The following is a 23,287-nucleotide window of genomic DNA, read 5'->3' as shown; positions in this document are numbered from 1 at the left end:
CACCAATAATATTTACACACTGATTTATCCCTTCAGTAAAATCAGTTAGAGTGTAAGATTGCCCCAATTCCAACGAGCAGATGCTTCCCTAGAGGCAGCGTGGCTCTGCACCCATTTGTGATACCACCTGTCCCAATCCAAGCATGTGGCTCAGGATTTTGTGAAGTGCTCTGTGGCTGGAAAAACTACCAAATCAAAGCAAAACAATAAAACATACGCAGGGAGAAGACCAGAAAAGGGAGGCTGGAGGCTGCAGGTTGTTTTCATCTCAGCCTCGCAGATGAAGACATGATGGGGCAGGCTGAGCTCAGAAAAGCTGCTCAGAAGCATGAAAGCAAGTGGAAAATGTTTGAAGCCTAGGAGCATCTTCTGGCTCACAGATTGGGAAACAAATTTGGGAAAAAAAGACACTTTTGCTCTTCCATATTGTGTTTCCATACTGTCCGGCAGCACTGGGGAGGGCTCCTGACCTTCCTTGTCTGGATGGGCTGGCGGAGCTGTGCCTTTGCTGGGAGGTGTCTCTGCAGATAACAGCTTTTGGGGATGTGACCAGGCAGCCTATCTGCTCAGTTTGGGCAAGAAATTAAATGTTTCCTTGCAATTTTAGGAGAATTCTCCACTCCTTCCTTTGCTTAGTTCATTAGGAAAGGTCTCTTCCTTGGCTTTGATAGACTAGTAAGATAACTCTCTTCTGTAAAAGCAAGGCCATACTATAAGCCCTGACTGCACCAGGAATATGAAACTGGGTTAACATGTACCAGGATAAGCTATTTCAATGTAAACAAAGAGCAGAAAGGCAGCAGAGACCTAGCAAAGCAAGAACGAGTCTTTGGGCGTTCTTTTTGAATTGCCATTTTTTGGTTCAGAACACAACACTCCTTGTCAGTTTCTGAGGGACATTCCACCTTCAGCTGACCAGGGGTGTAGAGAGAAAGTTTTGGGTGTGGGGCTCATTCCTCATTCCATCAGCTGAGAGCTCTGGCCATATAGACTGCAAAGAAAATATTCTCCATTGACCTTGTGGATGACCTTGGTTGTCTGCTTCATCCCTTTCCCTCCCAGCTATTCCACTTTTTGGTTTTGTCAGCACTTGCAGGGGGACATGGCCTTTCATGCAGTGCCAGGCCTTGATGTGAATAATAATAAAGAAGCAATTGGAAGGTTGTTTAGGAGGAGAGAAGAGCAAGATGCAATTACAAATGCCTTCTGCTAGTAATAATGGCTCATCCCTGTGGATCTGGGATGGATGTCATCTGCTTGCCAAAGGGAGAAAGCCCAGTAGAACTTTGCCATTTTCTGAAAAACAATACTCCTCTGTGGACATAAAAAAAAAATTAGCTCCTTTAGTAAATATTTGATTAATGCTTGCCAGTGTTTCTATACTGACATAGTATCTCCTTATAAGTCATCCCTGTTTTCCCAGAAGGTCTTTGTAGCCCCTTACTGTCCTGGCTGTGTGAGCTCGTGGAGAGCTCTGAACTTCTGTCTTCAGATTCACAACAGAGGGGTATTCTTGGTATCTATAACAAGAATTAAAATAAATTCAGGTACCACCTAACAAGGCAGGAGAATAAAATTGATTAGCATTACTAAAGAAGACGTGACATATTCCCAGAGAAAGCGAGAGGTTCGGAGAGGAGAGGTTCGGAGAGGAGAGGTTTGGAGAGGTTCGGAGAGGAGATCTTTATATCTATTCTATAGTAAAAGTGAGAGGAACCTTGTAAGGACAAAATTAGATTGATAAATACAGCCAAAAAGAAGTTTTAAAATTATTTAGCATCCTTTATGCATATGTGGGTATGTATTTACATGCATATCTTATTTGGCAAATGATGTAGAAAATGCTGGAGTGTTTAGAAAACAGTAATCTAAGAGCAAAACTCATAATAAACCTCTTCAGACACTGAGATTAAAGACTTCTATGCAGTGGTTATCACAGAAGTCAGAGTCAAAAACCCCACTGACTGGTGTTCCAAGAGAAGTGAATTGAGTTGGGGAAACCGTGATCTCGCATTTGTATTGAAAGATTTAATTTATGCAGGCCCCACATCCACTGCCCCTTCACACTGCAAACAATGAGACGTGGCTGGGACTTGATCTGTAAAACAGCTTTAAGTACAAATGGATGCCTTCAACAGTGTAGCAAAGCAGATACTGTGTGTGCTGGAAAGGAGAGGGCAAGACAACGAGAGGCCGAAGGAACAAGCTATGAAGTCTTTTTCATATCTCTTTTTCTAACTAGATTTGTCCTGGTCTCTGTTTTCCTACCTACCAAGGGGCAAGGTGCTCATGTGGGGAATAGGCAGTAAAGGAAGTTCTTGGAAGTGAGGCTGTGAAGCATCCTACAAAGGGAGAGAGCAGTGACTGAGCTCCTGAGCATTGCAGAGATGATCACATGCAGTGGCACCTGTCATTGCCCTAGCCCTGGACTCACTGGGTGTGAATTGGCCTCACTTTTTCACTGGTCAGGCCACTTGAGAGCAGGAGCTTAAGGTGAAGTGCTGGGGATCTTTGATGACACTAGCAAGGGTGAACTGGTGGCAGCAGGAAGATTTCTATCTAAAAAAAGTTACTGTGGAATCAGCTCAAGGGCAAACTGGCAATTATTTTTTTGGTGGCAGCTCTGGTATGAAATTTTGCCGAAGTTTTTTTTTTTTTCTCCTTAGCACCACTCATACATTGCTAGGCAATTCCTACATGCCTAGCAGCAGCTCTGCAAGACACCAGACAGTTTCTACAGCTGTGAGTTGGCCAGATCAGCTTTTCTTCCCAGTTTTATGTTTTGCCACCAAACACACTCTCCTCCAGGCCCCTCTTGCCGGCAAACTGGCATCACAGCCAGGGGATTGCAGAGTGATCATGAATTGTGAGACTGGCATATCACTAGCTGGCTAATTTGCAGAATGTTTTGGTCTGATAATGGTCTATATCTAAAAAATTAGTTGGCATTACATGTGTGTAATATTCCCTGAGTACATATGAAGGCAAGTATTTTGCTGTCTTACAGAACAATTCTTTAAAAATTACACAAGCCCTAAAGCCTACTTATCTGTGCTGAGGAAGCACAGAGAGAAGGTGAAGAGCAGTCCTGCCTTCCTGCCCCACACCTTTGAAGGCAACACACACCACTGAGGCTCCTGGTGCAATGCAGTGTAAGCAAGGGTATGCAGGGGGGATTAAACATCCATCTGCACTCTGCCACAGTTATTTCCTTGTGCTAAAGGTGGGAGACCTGGGAGGCCCCATGAAATTCTTCCACAGGGAAGCCCAAACACATAACACGTGTCTTCTCACAATATGTAAGGATAAACACTCCCTACAGGGTCATTTCTGGGACACCTAACCCTCGTGCCCAAGTCTGGCACTGAAACAAGACAGAAAAGCTGCCCTCGTGTAAGACAGGGTCTTGCTTCTCTTACACTTTGTGCAATTGTTCCCACCAGTGTCACAGGAGTGTTGTCAGCCTGATGGGCAGGTGTTATCCTTACCACATGCACGGTGCATTTTTGCACAAATGTCAACAGCTTCCTAAAGGGTGCTACGATTCAGCGGTGGCCGTGCAGGGTTTTGCTGCTTCTGTTCTAAATGCTGAATTACCTGAACTAAATCATGCATGACCTGGCTGGCCCAAAAATCTCCAGCTGCGTCTTTTTCTATCTGAAGTTACAGTACTCTTGAAACCAAAAGAATTTTTGTAACAACATCCACCCTGCCTCTAATTTCATTTTGGAGGATGGAAGGATAAGGTCAAGTTTGACATGCCCCTAACAAAATGTTTATGGTTTTTTGCATTAAAATGGTTCGTTCTAGGTAGTCTTTCAAAATTATTCCAAAAATATTTCTCTCACATTATACTTTGGACTAAAAAATAAAGGAGGGAAAAAACCCAAGGTCACTTTAAGAGGAAATTTTTTCCCATGTTCATACTTTAGGGAAGGAAAATCTCAGCAAAATAAACTCACCCAGCTGACTGAGGACACAGCCCAGTGCCCCTGCACACGAATTTACTCACCAGGAGGGTGCTCTGGCTCTCATTAATGCACTTTTACACTGAAGACCAAGGCACTGTATCCATGGGACAAATGATCCTGGCTTCCACTTTCCAAGACAGTTTAGTTTGTAAAAAATTGTGCGGTTCATTAAGAAGAAAGATGTTGTTAGCAGTATTTCATTATGCAGCTCCATCTCTTTGACAGAATCTGTGACTTAAATATAAATCACCTTTTTCCTAATAATTTTCCAGAATGATTTCTTAGTGTAGATTTTAATACGTTAAACAAATACATTAACAAATTCAGTGCCAAGTTAATGCAACATAGAAATACTCATGTGCTTTTTTCCCCTAAAATTCACAGTTCATCTTGATCATGTTCTTGACTCTTTGAGTGAGGTTTTATTCACAGTTAAACACAAAATATCCCCCTAAAGAGATTTCACCATGTAGACTTTTGCATCCAGATGACAAACCCACTTTTCTTCAGGAGTGGCTGGAATATGTGGTAATAAATATTCTAATAGTGGTGGTTCTTTGTTAACTAACCTTAATTTTCCTGTCCATAACTGATTTCCCAACTGCATGTAGAAAACACTGGTCACCCAGCTGGTGCACAACAGTTTTGTCGTTATAATGTAAATGGCACAGAAATTTGGGACACCAGCAGAGAAATGTGAACATTTCTGAAGATTTACAAATGTCTCTCCACTCTTTTCTTTCCCCAGGCTTCAAGATTAGCACAAGCATTAGGCTTTAGGTGTATACACAAAAAATAAATTTGACAAGCTTGACAAGCTTAAGAGGTCCCCTACTATCATAAAGCATTTCATTTTTGGTTTTGGGAATTTAGTTTTAAAGAAAAGGGTGTTTTGTTTTGTTTTTTTTAACTCCTAAAAGAATAAAGCTTGTATCCTTACAACTTTTACCGTCTTCTTGCCTCAAGTATCAGATTTTGGAATTGGGGGGAAGAGGAGATCCTTGAAGGGAAACTTGTCTTATATGAATGCCAAATGCTGTAATTGCATCAGATTCATGGTCTTTTCATCGCAACATTCACCTCAAAAGGCAAGTTAAATCAGATCATTTGCCACTACTTAACAGATCTGAACAAAGCTCCTTTAGGAACTATCCTTATATTTTTATTGTGGAAAACCCAATTACATTTTAAAGTAACAAAAATAACAAAGAAAAATAAGGCAGAATGGATGCGTTTTCATTTCTTTTAGAGCAGCTAAAAAAAAAAGAGAATCAGGATAGGGAATAGCTCAAGATGAAGCTCAAAAAACTCAGGTTCATGCCTAAACCATTTGAATTAGCTTTTCCCATAACCTCTTCACTGAGGATAAAGTGGACACAAAGGACAACATTCCAGATGTTGTTTGGTAAAAGGAGCAGCTTGGGGTGTGGAATGGTGCTTTTGGTGCAGGGCTATGCATTTAAGAATTCATATTCTGCTGTGTCTTCTTTACATTGATTTTTGCCATCATAAAGGAGAACTGTGGTGCTGCTAGAGAAATTCAAAGAGCTGTTGGAGTTTTATGAGCCTTTTCCGTGTAACATCAAGAGGTCAAACACATAAAAGGTTTAGAAGGTCATTCTAACCCATTTCCGGGCCTGTCCAGGATTATGAGGAAACCTTAATCGAGAAATTAATTCAGATTGGCTTGGATGGGAAATCAGTCATGTGGGTTGGAAACTGGCTGAAAGATTGTAAACAAGGAATCATGATAAATGATAATGTAACAAGTTTATGGAAGGTATCTTGCAGGGTATCTGGAGAATTTGTGTTAGGTCTGGTCTCATCTAACATCTCTATTAATTATCAGGAAACAGAATTGAATTGCACAGGAGTGAAGTTCACAGATAATATTAAGCAAGGAGGACATGTCAGCAGCAGCTGAGTCACAGAATTTACACAGGCAGATCAAGAGCAGTTAGAAAGCTGAGCAGAAAATAATATCATTTTCTGAAGAGCTTTGCTTGCATTCTGGTGCCCAAAGGGCAACGTAGGGTCCTCCCTTGGAACTGATTCCTGTTAGCTAAATTCTGCCAATCTCAAAGTGAAGGTGCAGCACTTAAAGGACGCGACCAAGGTCAAAGAAAAAGTTGATGTTGGAGTTTTACAGCCCCCAGAGAAAGGACACTTACTTTTACCTCTGATTCTGACACTGCTTGAGAGTATGGACATTTCAGTACTCGATGTTCTCCTTCCTCCTTCACCTTCTTGCAGATCAAGCTCAGCAGGAGTACTTTGTAGGCTGCAGAGGATGTGTTAAATTGTCAGGGAAGCCTTGATTGAATGTTGCCTTTCTTTGCTCCTTTTTTTATCTTTCTAGAATGAAACAAGTCCTCTTCTGGACTTTTGTTCTGACTGTGGATTTTTGATGGTTTTTTTGATTTGGATTTGGATGATTTTTAAAAGTCCTTTTGCCATGTTTGATTTTTCCCCATCATTTCAAATTTGAAAATCCTCATACCTCTAATGTCACAAATTGGCTCCATTTTGTCCCTGTTGAATTTTGTAATTTCTTAATTGTATTCTGGTTGTGCCAGGGAAAAATTGTGGTAGCAGACTGTCCTAAAACTTAGTTGAAAAGGATACTTATGAAATATTCAGCTGGATCATATCCTACTATTTCTTGTCCAACTTAAGCATGATTGCAGAGTGATTATCTAGGAAATGGCTGGTGATGTTTGTGAGGAGAATTGTGGTGTCAGGCCATTCCTTCTCCTCTTTTTTGTCCACAACAGGGCCTTTGCTTGAGTGGATGGGACCTGGTCTGGTCTTCAGAGCCAGGCTGTAATTCTTTCAATAAGGGTCTGTGGTGGAGAAATTTGTGGGTGCTCATGCAGAGAGTCATGATAGCAGCACATCTGTTTCCTCTAATTATGAGCCCTTTTCTATTCAACATCTAATCTCAAGTTGGCCCAATGTGCAACCAGAGGATAGAAGGATGAATGCCCAGGAGTAATTAATTTCAGTTTTTCTAAACATCTACATTAGGACAGGAAAAACTCGGCATTCAGAGACATCATGGACCAGAGAAATAACATTCATATTATGCATTAACCTTTCAGATGGTTAAAATTAGGTGAGATGAATGCCACTATACTTTTATTTTAAATCTGCCCCAAAAAAAGTTCCATGGAATTTCTGCAAGCATGAAGATATGCTAAATCTAGAGATCTTTACAGAAAAGGCTCATGTCAGGTGAAGATTTTCCAAAAATCTTAGGGAATAATCTGTGTTTGCACTGACATGAGATAAAACCTTCCAGAATAGTTTCATGGGGAAAATCTAGGCTCCTTCTGAAGTCCATTGAAACTTTTTCTCACTTCAAATCTCTGACAGGGCTTTGAAAAACTTATTTTGGAAATTATTATTAGACAGTTGCAAAAGAACTAAAACACATTAATCTGAATAAGGAATTAGCTCCCACTGAAGGAACTGGAATTAAATGCCATCCTCATCCAAAATAGATTGCCAGATATTGGCAGTTTATTGCAGCAGGGAGACAGAGATTTTGCAGAGTGCTCAGAAGACAAATGCTGAAATTCCATCATCTGGAAGTGCTTTACCATCTGATTACTCTTTGGCTTACTCTATCAGAATTTTTCCCTAAATATTTGCTTGAAATCCAAAGGTGGCTAGATACCACAAGGTCCCACCATCTGCAACATTTTTGTTTTAGAATTAAAAGTCGAATCCCTCCTAGTCTGCCAGAAGCTAAACCTTTCCAAATAGACCATGCTAATATAAAACTGAAAAATCACTTTGCACAGCAGGTGATTTTGAAAAACCTTTTTTGTTTTTTAATACCTATTGCATTACAGTAAATGTAAAATATATATTTGAGGAGAAAAGCTTTGATATACTGCAAGGAAAAATCTGAAACAAGTTGAAAATATGGTTGTTATTACTAATATTATTTACAGAGGATTTCTACATTTCTCCAAAAGTGCTCAAACACAGTAATTATATTCACCTTACTTTGTATCTTGAGTTCATTCTTAACAGCAGCACTACATTAATATATACATCTAGGAACACATACAACCTAAGTTTAAGTATTTTATGAAGGTACATAAACTAGGTTTTGAGGCATTGCAGGTTTTAGGAGGACTAAAATCCCTAAGAATGAGATTCAGTCCATTTAAGATAAAAATTGCCCTCCAGAGGTGCCTTGTTTTCCTCTTTTCCTGCAGCAGGCAGTGAAGTAGTCCTGACATTTTCACAGTAGTCCTGACATTTCCCATCTGATGCCTCGGTTGGGCAGCCTGACTCAGGACCTCTCAGCCTCAATTGTGGCTTCTCATGTTTTGTGTTTCGTTCTGGCTGAAGAGGCACATCCAAACCAGAAACTCTCCTTGAAGATAACCGGGATTGTGTACCCAGAGCAAGGACAAATACTTAGCTGTGAAAAACAGCCACCTTTAGGATGGAGCCATTCAGGTGTGGCACAGCTGACATCCCCACCAGACTGGGGGTCTGAGCAGAGAAAATTAAAGAAAGCTTCTTCCAGATATCAGCAAGAAGGGGATGAGGGGATTAAATCTTTGTTTTTCCTTTTCCTTTTTTTTTACTTTTTCCCCTCCTGTTCAGTTTGCATAAACCTGGATTATTTCTCCAATCCATTTCACCATGCACCACATGAGCAGCTGCTGCCCAGCTTGGCAGGGAGGAGATGCGAGCTCAGGACAGAGAGGAAAGGGACCTCTCCTTTGGCAGCACCACCAGTTCACACTGAGAAATACAGCAGCTAAAGAAAGTCCAGCACCAGAATGGGAAGTTTTTGGAGCATGGGCAGCTTCTTCAGCTATGTGTTTGCACAGCACCTTGCACAGCAGGGTCCTGGGCCCTGCCAGAATCTCACTGGTGAGCAGTGATTACGGTCTGAACCGAGACCTCAGCATCTGCTGGACTTTGTTGGTGTCCTCCCAGTCCTCCACAGCACAGAGGCTGCACTGAGATAATTTTCCAGGCATGCAGACATTGTTCAGTAGCACCCACTGCAATCTCCAGGTGAAGGGTTTGGGATGATGTAAAATTTCCTGGTTGTCTCACGCTGTTGTGAAACACTTGTATATCATTACAATGTTCCCTGTGCTGAGACAGTGCAAGACACCCTCTCCCACAGATTATGAGTGAGAAAATACAGAAATCCAACCCTCGCAGTGTCAGTGAACTTCCAGTGTCAGAGCTCTGCTGTGATGAGAGGCAACGGGAAGCCCAAAGTGGGGAATCATGGAATCATTTAGGTTGGAAAGAACGTCAAGTCCAACAATTAACCCAACACTGCCAAGTCCACCACTAAACCACATCCCCAGACACCACAGCTACATGTTTTTGAACAATTCCTTATGATGCCATGTGCTTTACTTTTTTAACTGGGATAAGAATTAAAGAACACCTGTTAGAGGATGGCACATGACATTGCATTCATCTCTGTAGGCTACTAAGAACACAGGATTTTACCATGAAGGTAACACGTTACAAGGTGATCTTGAGACAGAATTTACAAATATAAAAGCTACCTGCTGATGTTCAAATGTGGGAGTCAAAAATCTCTATGAATGTAATGAATTCAAAAGTATCCTGGGTAGGAGCCAGCAGAACCCCAGCTTTAGTTAGATTTTAATGCATAAACGCAGGCCTACTTAAATGTCTCATTCCCACTTCCCCTTCCCAGATTCTTGTCCAGCACCATGAAAAAAAAAAAAGTTATAAAAAAGGAAAACATCTGAAACTAGACATTTTTTTGGCTCTCTCCAGCTAACAAATGGCCAAACTCATTAAAAACCAGTGTGTGCTGGAGAGAAGGGAGGGATGCTTCACGGTAGAGAAATTGCTTCACAATGCCAAATTTGAGAATAATAAAAAAGAGGGAAAACTGATTAATTATCTCTTAGAAAAGAGGAATTTTCAACTGCAAGTGCTAAGTGTCCTCAACTGTATCTGCTTTGTGCAGTGTTTTTTATATCTTACTGAGCATTGTGAGAGTAGAAGTCCCTGCTAGGGGGATTGGATAAGAGCACAGCAGCATCTTGTATTCAAAGGCTGGGCTTAGCTAATCCAGTTACCTGTAAATTAACCTCAAAACCATTCTAGCCTCAAAATCTTGCCACATCACACTTCACTCTGTCTGATTCTCAGTTACTTCTTTTCTTTCTGCCTTTGATAGAACATTTTTGCAGTGTTTCAGTACTTTGCCTGCTGGTCCCTGGAGAAAACAGGATGAGTAGAGAGACTGATAAAATTAAAGAGATGTTTGCCAACATAAAACATAATTTAAAAAGAAAAAAGCACCCTTTTCTATGTCATTATTGAAACTTCAGATTGTAAGAGCTTAAACGATTCCTGTGGATCGGCTTTAGTGTTCACTTTTTATTCTCTGCTGTTTGTTTTTTAACATTTCCTTTAAATGAAGTAATAAAACCAGGCAAATCCAATCCCTTTCACTTTCTGGCAGTTTTCCTTCCTATTTCTTCTGTGTATTGGACTTAAGTGGCGTAGGGAAAAAAATTAGAAGAGGCACACAGTGGGATGCTCATAAAGCAAGAGGGCCCACAAATATGCCAGTGAAAACCTGTGTGTTTTCTTTAGAATCTCCAGTTGGAGACAATTACTGGATCCCATTCTCATCCACACTAATCTATTTAGCTTGGGTTTATGGAGTATGGGGATGAAATTTTTTAAGCAGTTTTATGTCTTTTGCTTCTGCTGATATGGAAACAAAAAAGACAAGAAAGAAGGCTTACTTTTTTTTTGGTTTTTTTTTTTTTTAATTTAGTAATTATGATCTTGTTTAACCTATATCTCCACAGACCTCAAGAACTCTTAAGATTAAATATTCTCAAAAGATAGAAGGAATTTTGGTTGAATGTTGTCCTGTTTGCTCCATTTGGAGGAACCCATGACCCTCTTGAGATAACAAAATTGTTGAGTTTCATTGGGGTACAAAGATAGCTTTAATTCATTAATTCACTTACTTTTTGTTGCTAATATAGTTCAAAAGGAGAAGTATTTATTTATTAGAAAATTAAACAGTTCCATTCTTCCTTCTCCTTCCAAGCAGCTGATTTAATCTCTTTTTTTGTTGTTGAAGAGCTAGAAAATCAACAATACTCTGAGACTCTCAAAGACATCTTCCATCTGTGTTGTAGAAGACATTGTCTTGGTGCATCATAGTTTAGAAATGGACAGAGACTGAAAATTGGGCTGGATGGACCACTGCTCTGCATTGAAAAAACACTTATTTTTTTAACACTCATTGCGTTTTTCTTCCTTTTCTTTGAACATTTTTAATATTGTACTTAAGCTGTGGAGGGAATCAGAATTAATGCAGAGTATTCATTGATTAAAACTACTCATGATATAGATTCATAGAGACTGCCAAACATGAGAGATGGTAATTGCATTCTTCAAACATATTCCTGCATATGTCAGTGAGAGTATTTAACTGTATCTATCTAAATATTGGTGTTTAATGCAATTCCCTCTAGGCATTGCTGTCAGTGATTCATCCCTGTGTTTCTCCTTGGCACAAACAAAATCCTTTTGGATGAAGAGTAGTTGTGGGCAAGACCACAGAGACCAACACCTTTTTAAAAAAAAAAAAAAAAAAACCTGAGCAGTTTTCATGGCTTAGCAACTGGCAGTGGCTTAAATGTTTTCTCAGTTTGCATATGGGGAGAGTTACAGTTCTACCATGCTTGGATTTCCCTCCACCTTCTTTTGCAAATTCTTGCAAAAGTTCTGATCTGCACTGGCTACGTTCACCATCATCCTTCATCCTGGAGTATTTAGGGGCCAGCTGCAGCCATACCTCTTTCTCTATGATTCCTCCACTGGCAGGGACAGGCTGTGAAAAGCACAGGCTGGTCCCAAGGTTCTGCCTCGAGGGCTTGTGATCCTGGGCAGGGCAGGGCACAAACTAAGAACAGTGAATGGTGAGGAGGGAGCAGGGGTTCTGTGCCTGCTGAAAACAAGGGGACAATCATGTTTTAATATTTGTCCTGGTAGATTTACACACCCAGGGTAACCTACAATTTCAGAGGTCCTGCTGACATGGATCTCCTCTGGAAGGTGAACTTGTGTCACCTACAACAAGCTGTGCTCAGCCACTCACCTTACTCCTGAGTGAGCCATTCCAGCACCCCCAGGCTGCTGGGCATCCAAAAAAAGCTGTGCCCTTCACCCCTGCACCCATCTTGCGGGGCTGGGATGCAGACACCAGCTCACCTGCCTGAACAGTCTGTGCCAAAGCTGTTTCTCTGCTGTGCCTGTGTCCTGCTCCTGATGGAGGGCAGAGAAGAAAAAGGCAGAGAGAAAAAGGCAGCTGTACCCCAAAATTATCCCTCAGTGCTTGCAGTTCTCTTTGTGCCGTCTGTGACCCCCCCATCTTCCAGCACCCTTCCCACCTAGGGAGAGGAGTGATCACAGCCCACGTGGGTATTGCTCATCAGCTTCAAGGACACCACTGAGTCCTTGGGTGCACGGGTGCTGTTCAGGACAAAGCTCTGCTGGGCAGTTAATCTATTCCTCTTTTCCAAAAGAAACTGGGATGGCATCTGGTATGGACTGAATGGATATCTGACCTTGCGAGTGAAGGGAGCAGTTGAGCAACAAAGAGCTGGAAGATAGGACAAAGAATGAAGGAGGGTTGTAAAGGATGTAAAAGTGAAATATAGTCTAGGAGAGAAGTGGAGTGAAGCTGGTAGAAGAGGGAGAGGACTTATCTTGTATTTGCTTCCCAGAGGGACATGCAAGTGAAGCAGAAGATGAAGTTAGAGCCTTTTTTCCTTTTCTTCTGTCCTTCCCTTGCCTTGACAGAGATTTCCATTGAGGGTGTTGGACACAAGGACAGCTTGTCTCAAGAAATGGTGAATGCCTCATCACTGGAAACATTCATGTCCAGGTTGGATATGGCTGAGCAGCCCGATCTAGCTGAAGATGTAGCTCACTGAAGATGTTCCTGCTCATTTCAGGGGGTTGGACTAGGTGACCTTGAAAGGTCCCTTCCAACCCTGACCACACACTGATTCTTGGAGAACCTGACGGGGTGGCACTGAAGGAACAAAGTGAGGAGCACCACTCAGAAACAGCCTGTGCACTGCCAGAAGCTCCTCCAAAGAGAAGAGCTCTGTAACAGCAGTCACACTTTGCTATTGCACCCTTATGAATTCTTCCATAATTTGATTTACTTCTAGGGACATTTGTCTTATTCTCTGCTATTAATACTACAATATATAAGTCTCTTGAAACACTTTTCATCTGTTCTTGTTTCTTTTATCAAAAATTAGATATCCAAACCTGTTAAGGGTAGGGGCACAGGCCCAGAGCCATCAGAAAGGGGTGCCAGATGGTTCTGATTCCCTTTGGGGTGCTCTGTGTACGTCTCTCTTTCACTTAAAAATCACCCTAGAAGTCCTTGACTTCTGTGGGAAGAGTCTGAAGGGCTGTGGGTTTGTCAACCAGCAGGATGTGTCTGTGAAGGGGCCATCATGACCCAGGAATGACAAGGTAGGTCAGGCAGCTTTTAGCATGATAAAATTTGGGGTCAAGTCTTAAGTAATCTTCTGCCTCTGCTTTAAGTGGAGAGAGACAGGCAACTGCAGAGAACAAATCTGCTTTTGACCTGTACCTCAGTATGGAGCAGATTGTCCTTTGGATGTGTCTGACTCTTCACAGTGACTATAAACCAAATTTGCTCGGCCAGTTGGTGAGCTGAGCCTCATCATTGCTGGGTAGCTGGAAATAAGTAAATTCTCCTTTATTGCAGCAGAGAGGCAATTTTTTCCTGGATAACTTCTCATGGCCACTTTCATACAATTAATTTTTGCTGTGTGAACAGACCCCTTGGCCACCGCTCTGTCCCTGTTCCCAGCCAGCCAAGGTGCAGCTCTACCTCAAATGTGCTGCCCTCAGTGTTCACCTGCTCTGGATGCTCCCTCCAGCCTTCATCCATACAGAGCAGCTGCACAGCAAACAGTGCAGGAGCACCAACACAGCTGCAAGGGCAGGAAAACTGCTACATAAAAATGTTGGGGAAAATGTTGACATGAATCAGCATTATGTGCTTTGCTCTGGAAAGGAATGCTGCAAGAATTTTTGGTAATGGGATGGCTGTGTAACAGGGATTGACTGCTACAAGGTCTCCATGTGTAACTGTAATGGGGACAGGGACAGAAAATCAGTTTGATTGAGGAGAAAAAACCTTCCTCCAAAGTTTTACAGTGAGGCTGAAGGGAACCTGAGCAGCCCAATATGTTAAACCTTAAACGAAAGGGGATTTAAATTTTTAATTTTTTTTTTTTTAGCTTGAAAACTGACAGCTGGCTGAAAAGCAGCTTGCTTCATCCTAACTTCTGTGTTTTTTTAGCATAATACTCTCTGTGACCTACAGCAGAGCAGGAATGTCCTTATCAGAGGGAGAAACAACTGCATTGATTTCATTAGGATGTTTATCACACAATGTATTTCAGCAGACATTCCTGGTTGCCCTCTGTTGAACAGTTTGAGCTTTTAAGATAAAATAACATGCAAGCAGGGTGGCATGCTTTATCCTAACATTTCTATAATGTAGCTTGATAATGATCTATAGCTCCAGCTGATGAGAGGTAGCAGTTAAAGAAAAATAAAAATAGAAATAAATTTGCTGGGTAAGGTCCTGTAGGTGTACTTGAATGAGACTGATCAAGCAGTAGGGAACAAAAGCTCCTTTCCTCATTGCCCAGGATCTGAAAAGAATTTTCAAACCCTCACCAGCCCCAGCTCTGCTGAGCTGGGTGCCAAGAAGGCAGGAGCTGTGCCCTCTCAAAAACACCTCAAACCCTCCCTTTTCCTGTGACAGGAAAGCCAGTGGAGCCTGATGCCATTCAGAGCAGAGATAAATAATGGAATAATTTATGTTTAATTTATGTTGGAAAGGCGTCTGAGATCACAGAGTCGAACCATTGACTTATCACTGCCAGGCCGACCACTAAACCTCGCCCCTCAGTGCCAATCCCCACTGTGGCCCTCCCCACCATTTGCTGCACTTACTACAGCCCTACTTTCTTTCTAATTTAAAGGTCTGGGATAAAAAAATACCCCAGCAGACGGTGAGGCCCTGCCGAGGGCTGGTGCTGCAGTGACCACACAGAACTCCCCATGTGGGAGCTGGGCCTGCAGCAGCTGCACTGAAAATATTAAGGAAACAAACAAAAAAAGGCCACAGGTAATTTTAGTAGTGAGGGAGTATTTCTAGTGTCCCTCTGGGCTGCATGCTGAGAGGATCTGTGCCTACTACTATTATCACTAGCAAAAGATATTTAGCTCAGTAGGAGCAGCTGGTTTCCTTTAACCTGAGAGGCCCTCAGCTCTGGAGCAAGTCAAACTTCCCATGCCACTTACATATCTTCTTAGGAAACTAAGGGTCCAAGCATTCTTTAGAGTTAAGTTTCCAGCCTGAAACGTGGTAGGGGTTTATTCTGTACCCATCAATTCACAATTAGTGAATCTTACTGCCAAACATGGAGTTTGGATTTTCAACCACAAGCAAGGACAGGTCTCCATAGACACAGGTGACAAATTCCATCAGGCTAGGGGAAAAGGTAGTGAAGCTGTTCATGCCTGTCATCTTAGTTCTTTTTCTCCTCCCTTTCAGAGTCTAAATATATCAAATGGCTTTGGGGCAACTAGAAAAAGAAAAGGGAGAACACAAAAAAACGATTTAATAATGTCCATTGAAGCAAAGAATTTTGCTTGCCCCCTGTTTTAGATGAAATATCACATGCCTCAGCAGATGATCTATATTTCATTGCATCTTTAAAGATGCTGAGATCTGGAGAGAATTACCTGCCATCAGGATCTGGAAGAACAGACACTGTTAAGATTTCATCAGACATTTAAAAAAATTAGAAAAGAGAAAGACACATAGATACAGTCTGGGAATCTGAAACAAGATTCCAACCATGCAAGTGACCTTGCTAAAGTCAATTAGCATCTTCTGTTATAGATCTTCTGGAGATATATGGGTATAAAAATCATGTACAACCAATAACTACTATTGTTTCTTATTTTTAATAGTATATATTACTAATATATACTATTCTCATAGAGTATCAGAGAGTAACAGCAGATGTAGGTAAAAAATGTAAGGGGTCTGTAGTCTGAAACCTCAAACTACGTTATAAAATTAAAAATAACAGTGTGTAGGCATATACCAGGAAGGGCACATTAATGATCAGGAGAAAGCACCTTTTTTCATGAAGAGCTATGTGGAATCTTATTCAAAACCTGCCTGGGTCTTCAGGCATCACTTATACAAGTCATTGTAGTCACAATTTGTTTCCCAGACCTTAGGCTTAGTTCAGGAATTTAGCCTTTCATGCCTTGTTCTTTCACTAAGTTGGTCCTGGAGGACAACAGAGAACTTGGGGCAGTAACTCCCCCGAAGTCCTATGAGACTCCAAGAATAGGTAGGTCCCTGTCTTGGACTCTGGGAGGTGCTGAAAGTCATGTCGGCAGCAGTGAGTCTCCTTTTGCTACACATCCATTGTCATCCATAAAATGGGGTGAACAAAAGTCTGGTTTCCCCTGTATTTCTTCTGTTTTCCTCGCTAAGATTGTAGCCACTGCAGAGAAGCTGTGGCTGCCCCAACCCTGGATGTGTTAAAGACCAGGTTGGACAGGGTCTATACCAATCTGAACTAGTGGAAGGTGTCCCTGCCCATGGCAGGGGGCTTGGAATGAGATGATCTTTAAGGTTCCTTCCAATCCAAGCTGTTCTATGATTCAGTTATTCTCCAGGAGCTGTATCAGAGAAAAGCCCAATTTTTCCAAGTGCTATGGTGCCACATTCATGTTTGCACACTATAACTGCAGCAAAGGCAAAACTCTTGTTTAGACAGGAAACAGTTTGCCCCCAGAAAGAGGGGAGCAGACAAAATACCCTCACAGCAATCTGGCGCCTGTGGTTTCCTCGATCCCATCTGAAAGCTTACTCTCTATTTTGCTGACATATGAGCTGGGTGCCCTATTGTACATCAGTGTAAAAGAATAGCTGTTATCTGCTGTTTCATGGGAGATACGGCAGAACATGATTTATTCCTGCCTGCTCTGCTGCCTCCTTTGAAATGTTGCTGTAGCTGGCTGCACCCTTTGCAGGGGAAGGCAGATGGTCATCACAAAGTTTCCCATAACCTTGCCGTGCCTGCTGCACAGTGAATCAATGAAACCTGAATTGCAGTGCTCTGCCTGGGCTGGGAGCTGTGCTGCTACAGAATCCTGCAGCGCTGCAAGCCTCTGAATGTCAGCACTGCCCAGACACTGAGGAAACACTGTGGAATTTCTCTCCAAAATTCCAAAGCAGAGCCAGGTGGGGATTTTTAGCTGCAAAGTTGCAGCCAGTGTGAGCCAGGACTGCATTGCTCAAGCCTTAATTACCAGCTTGGAAATGCATTTTTTGTGAGCGTTTGAGTGTTAGGTGTGACCTCTCTTTAGAAAGAGTAGAAATAAAAAATCCAAACAGGATTCAAGCATAAAATGCTGGGGACGTGGATTTTTGGAGTCTGAACTGCAGCAGCTGCCCCTCTGTGATAGCTGTCTCTGCTTATGTGACATTTGCAATGAGGCTCCAGGTGATTTGAGAATCTGGCACTAGACTGCAGTTCACCTTTTGTGTCAGCTCGTGCCAGGATACCCTTGCCAGAAGCCGCTATTTTGGTGGGAAATAACAACTGGGAATAGGGAAAAAAATGAACTTCTGAAAAGCACTTTGTCACATTCCCTGGGCTGTGGCAGGGAAATGCTGGGAACAGTGTGAGCTCCTGCCATAAAAGTAGGCATAGGAAGAAATTTCTCTGTGGGAGGATTACCTCCTTTACATACCTGATTGAAGGCAAGGTGAGTACATAAAACATTTTCAACACTGTCTCCCCATTTCTGATATTTATTTGCTCTATGAGTCAACATGCTGGAAGACATTTATGTTTTATAAAGCCTCATTTCACCGATTTTTCCTTAGGATGGGAATCATTGCTATGAGCAGGTCTGGCAGTTTCAGATAATGACCTGCATGCAGCACAAGTGCTTCTAGAAATGGGTAATGCTGGATGTAATACAGGTTAAAGTGTCTCCCCAAATGGTTCTGGCTTTTTGCAGATGACTGTTTCCATATGTGTGTGTGTGGAGCGCAGAGCCTCTCCCAAATCTGAGTTGTAAGCTCATTCCAGTAGTGTGGTTAGGCAAAGAGTGTTATCTCATATGAACTCACTGCTGCAAAGTAGTTTAGACTGCTTTGATAATTTTATGGGGTTTTTAAATACAAGAGGAAAAAATCTGGAAATCTATAATCCAATTTATGTTGGGGAGAAAGCAAAGTATTATTTGGTGTGCAGAAGACAATCCATGGATTTAGACTTTTTTGATCAAAGAGATTACTTGGGCTGCGACAATTTTATCACTGAGTCTTATTCTTCAGTTTGCAACTGGATTTGATCTTCTAAACCCACACAGGCTTCTCTTGTCTTGGAAGGGGCACATACAATTATCCTACCACCAGTGGGTAAAGATCAAGGATCCTTCTTAAAGAACCTTTCTTATCAAACCCTTCTAATAACAAAAACAAAAACAAAAACAAAACAAAAACCCCAAAAAACCAAACAAAAAACCACACTTAAATGGGGCCAGATAATGTTACAGGAAAAAAAAGGCCTGGTCTTGTTAACAGACAGAGGCTGAGTGGACTTGCTGTGTCCTTTACTGTTTGTCATGGAGTTTTATACATCTTAGCATTTACTGAAATAAGTGAAACCAGAGTAAGATTTATACTCTTGAAATGTATGAAAAAACAGGTCCTGGTTAAATTTAGGTGTAAAGTAGATTCTTTTCTCTGTAATACTATATATTACATGGATATATACATGGATATACATTATATATTACTACATGGATATAAATCCATGAAATCTCAAATTAACAATTCAAAAAGTCTGACTTTTATTATATCTTTTTGGAGACAGAATAGCTATTAAACTTTGTGGATCTGCCTGTATCCTGAGGAATCAGGCTTCATTTTCCATACATTTCCAACTTCTAAAAATCCTTTCCAAGGCATCAAGAAATCACAAATATTCCAGAAATTAATCTTCATCTCAAACTTTTTGTAGTAATCAGAGGTTGGTCGTTGTCTGTCAGTTAAATGTGGAAGGCCATCCTCTCCCATAGGGTTAGGAGCTTGCACTCAACATTTTGCTTCTAAATCTGGGAATCCCAAAGGCTGCATGAGTATCTGAGCAGTACCTGAACTGCAGCACAGAAATTCAAATGAGCCTATTCTGAGTAAGAGAGTTGTGGCAGGGAGCAGGGACAGATCCCAAAGCCCAGCAAGGTGAATGGCAAGGCTCCTGTTGAGAGTGCAGTGATGTCTGAGCAGAACTCTTGGCATGTCTGTGAGAGGAGACAGAATCTATCATGTCATAAGCACGATAACCACACACTCATCTTTTCTGCTTTCTCTCCCAGGATGGAAGGAGCAGTTTCATTGGCCATCAGCTCGGAGGGGTCATGGAAGTGCCAAACAGCAAGGACCAGAGAGTCAAATCAGCCAGAGCCATCCAAATCACTTACTACCTCCAAACGTATGGCTCTGTCACCCAGGACCTCATTGGGGAGAAGTGGGAGAGCGAATTCTGTAAACTGATGCACAAGATCCAGCTGGATCACCAGGATCTGCAGCTCTACTCACTAGCCTCCTTTAGCCTCTGGAAGGACTTCCACCAGACCAGTCTCTTGGCCAGGGGCAAGATTTTGGTGAGCCTGATGCTGATTCTCCTGACTGCTACCCTCTCGAGCTCCATGAAGGACTGCCTGCGTAGCAAGCCTTTCCTGGGACTCCTGGGAGTACTCACTATCTGTATTTCCAGTGTCACTGCGGCAGGGATATTTTTCATTACTGATGGAAAATATAATTCTACTCTGTTGGGAATCCCTTTCTTCGCTATGGGTAATTATTTATCTTCATAATAATAGGATTAACAGAGTTTAATGACAGAATTGTAAATTACATCCTGGGTTATAAAGTGCAGATTTTACTTTGAGTGAAAGTCTAAGTCATTTTCATCTTTCTAAATTGATCTGTGCCTTGCCAAAAAAAAAAAAAAAAAATGGAAAGAAAGAAAAACGGAAACAAAACAAAGCAGTAGCAACAATAAAAAGCAAATGACATTCCTGGAATCTCAGCCAACATGAGAGAGGGGCAGTTTTATTGATCTCTGTTACAGAATGAAGGAGAATTTGTTATTGAAAACTAGTCAGCTCAGCAGACAAAATGGATGTGTGTTGACCCAACTTTGATGGGAGGCCAGCCAAAAGAACCAGTTAAACGGGGGGGTACCAAGGAAGGGCAGATTTTAACATCCTTCCCAAGAAGGGCTTTTCTTCGAGCTCTGCCTGAAGGGCAGAGTGGGACAGCTTGGTGTAAGAATAAGATTGATGGACTTTATCTCAGAGAGGAGATTACTGTTGTGGTGTTTGCCAGGCTGTGAGCATGGGGGCCTGTCAGGATCTGTGGCACATAATCCCTTGGTTTGTGAAATCCCAGATCAGCTGCACAGATTTGCTTTGCATTGCACCCAGACAGGGGAAGATACGGAAGAAGAACAAATGTAAAACCCAGCTCTTTAGGCAGAAGAATTGCTTTCAATCCTTCTGTTACTATTTGGTTCCAAGCACTTCCAGTGCATCCATTTGGTTGATGAGTTTTCTGGTAAGTTGCATTGGAAAGGCAGAGGGAAAGGTGCCCAGCTCAGTTATGGAGGCAGCATTGTCTGGTGCCCTCACACCCAAGTTTGTCTGAGTTTTGCCATACCATGGGTCTGAACCCCAGTGATAACTCTGTGCAAAATCTCAGTGGTGGCAGCCCAGAACTAAACATTTTCATGCTTGATTCCTCATGGCAGGGAATCTTACCTGTGGCCAGAGCTCTGCATTTTTATTGCTAATTTCTCAAGTGCCATTCATGCTCCTAGTCCTCAAGACCAAATGCTGTGTTATGGTAAGAGTCAACTAAATATGCAAAGTCACAAGCCAGAGTCAAGATTTGAAGAAGGGTCTTATACTTCCTTTAAAACCTCAGTCTCCCAAAAGACCATATTTTCTTATCTTCCCCTAAGAAAACTCCAGTGGGTGTATGCATTCTATTTAATGTACCCCCTAATAATTCATCTCTGTCACTAAATAAAAGGGCTGAGCTGAAGCTTCACCAGTCCTTCTCTCAGAATCTCTGGAGCAGCTACTTGAGGTGGGGAGGAGTGGAATGGAGGGATTGGTCAAGATTACAGAAGTGAAAGAGAGGAGTGAGGCAAAAGACCCCAGGGAATTGCATCTTTGGTTCAGCCTCATTAATAGTGACAAACGGGGCTGTGCCAAAGCCTCTGATTCAGTCATTTGCACTGTAAAATTGTGGCAATGGGCCCTGACATGGACTGCTTTGTGCCAGCTCCTCAGATGTTGTGCATGGCTCTATGGTGTCAGAGGAGCTGATGGAAAGAAAGTGCTGAGATGGGGGAAGGGAAGAAAGCCAGCGGAGAACATGCCAGGTTGTGGTTCAGAGGGTTCCTGACCTGTGGGAGGAGTGTGGGTTTAGGAAACAAGGAATGGAGAAAGGGAAGAAGTGAAAAGGGAGTCATGCTTGTTATCGGATTTTGGCAACCTTTTCCTTGTTTGTCAGGAGGTGAATATCAAAGGAGGAACCAAAAGGCACTGCCTTGCTTGTGCAGCAAGTTGAAGTAAAGGTGGAGAAACCCTGAAGTGATGAAAAGCACCTTCCCTAAATTGTGCATTCCTCTGTTGGTGTCTCTTTTTAGATAGCTGGAGAGATGAGTAGCACATTCTCTTTTCTTGACAAGATTTGTCACTCCCAAGGATCTCCTCAATTTAAACCTTCTCTGCAGCCCCAGAGTGAGACAAAGGTCAGAGCTTCTGAAAGCAGAGTGCCTCAGTTTCCCACCTTGGTAGTCCATGACTTTGTTTGCTGTCTTAGGGAAAGTAACATTTATAACTTTCTGTTGTGTTTTGCTCTGTCATTCTTGTCACAGCCACTGCCAAGAGCAAAAGGAAAGGAAAAAACGACCTCTCTTGAAGTGAGATGTTTGCAAGAATTGTTTCTATAATATTATATTGAATGCAATTCAGGTTGGAAAAGAAAGCATTTTTGTAACTTCTTCAGAAATTTTATTCAGGAGTCTCAGACTGAACTGAAAATATCATTAGAGAGCAGCTTGCAATGCTTGGGAACTGCTGCTTATAAATATTAGGCAACTTTTTTACAGTGGAGGAAAAGACAGGCAGAATGTCTTACCAAAGTCTAACTGGGTTACATTCTGCCAAGCACCATGTGCCTTTAGTCCCTGAAGGGACACTGCCACCTAATGAGACCTTGCTCTGCCCAGAATACACCCAGGGCCTCACTCAGCTGGGCCCTTACTGGGCAGGGTTTTCTGCTGCACCTGGCTGTCATGGACTGAACCAAGAAGCAGAAACAGTGAAGACCCCAAGACTCTTAATTCTGTGGGTGAATAAATAACCCTGACCACGTTGTATCATTGTCCCTTGCTGCTGGTACAGCAGAAAGCAAACAGCACATCAAATAATAATTGAGTGAATATAGAAGAAAAAGTGTGTAAAGTGGGGTTTCCCTGAACTGCAAATGCCAGATTTGCAAGTCAAACTTTCAAAGTCAAGTTATTTAGATTAAAAAAAAAATGAAACCAGGCAATAAGGGTGACGAAAACCCTGCAAGTACAGTGCAGAGTACACAGGCAGCATTAATTCTGGCAGCTCCCAACTTTGGAACACTTCAACCTGACATTTTCAAATCATCCATTTAAAGTACATTTGTTTGGTCAAAAATATGCAGTTTCTTCTAGCAGTCACTTTTCAAAGGTTTAATTTTAATGGAAATTTTGTGATATTCTGGGCTTGTCCTTTTCCCTGCAAGGGTGGTAGGATGCTGCCATCTGAATAACCCTGGCTGTTTAGATCCACAGCTCCTCTTGAAGTACAGAACTTCAGTATGTTTCAGTAGGTGACAGAAGCCTATAGGAAAGTGAAATGTTTAATATTTTTCTAAATTTAGACTGAGTGACCTCCACCATAATTATTTACTCTAGTCCTGCTGTGAGGGAATGGTCTGCTGGGATAAAGCATATCTCTGCTGTACTGGGGGAAGAGTGTTAACTCAGACTGGCTTTTCTTTATCCTTCAAGGTGAAAAATTTCAGTCTCAAGTTAAGCATGAAGAGAGTGGTG

At 41.9% G+C, this 23,287-nt stretch overlaps 1 protein-coding gene across 2 annotated transcripts in view; it reads left to right on the top strand.

The window, feature by feature from the left end:
• PTCHD4 (patched domain containing 4) overlaps positions 1–23,287 on the top strand; it is an 81,411-nt gene that overhangs the window by 5,389 nt on the left and 52,735 nt on the right. For both annotated transcript variants that reach the window (XM_063391818.1, XM_063391817.1), the window contains exon 2: positions 19,503–19,983. In XM_063391818.1, the coding sequence (XP_063247888.1) occupies positions 19,503–19,983 (481 nt within the window). The remainder of the gene's footprint in view (positions 1–19,502; positions 19,984–23,287) is intronic.

The sequence above is a fragment of the Prinia subflava genome, chromosome 2 (assembly GCF_021018805.1).
Source record: "Prinia subflava isolate CZ2003 ecotype Zambia chromosome 2, Cam_Psub_1.2, whole genome shotgun sequence".
NCBI classification, from domain to species: Eukaryota; Metazoa; Chordata; class Aves; order Passeriformes; family Cisticolidae; genus Prinia; species Prinia subflava.
This window is presented reverse-complemented; position numbering and strand designations above follow the sequence as displayed.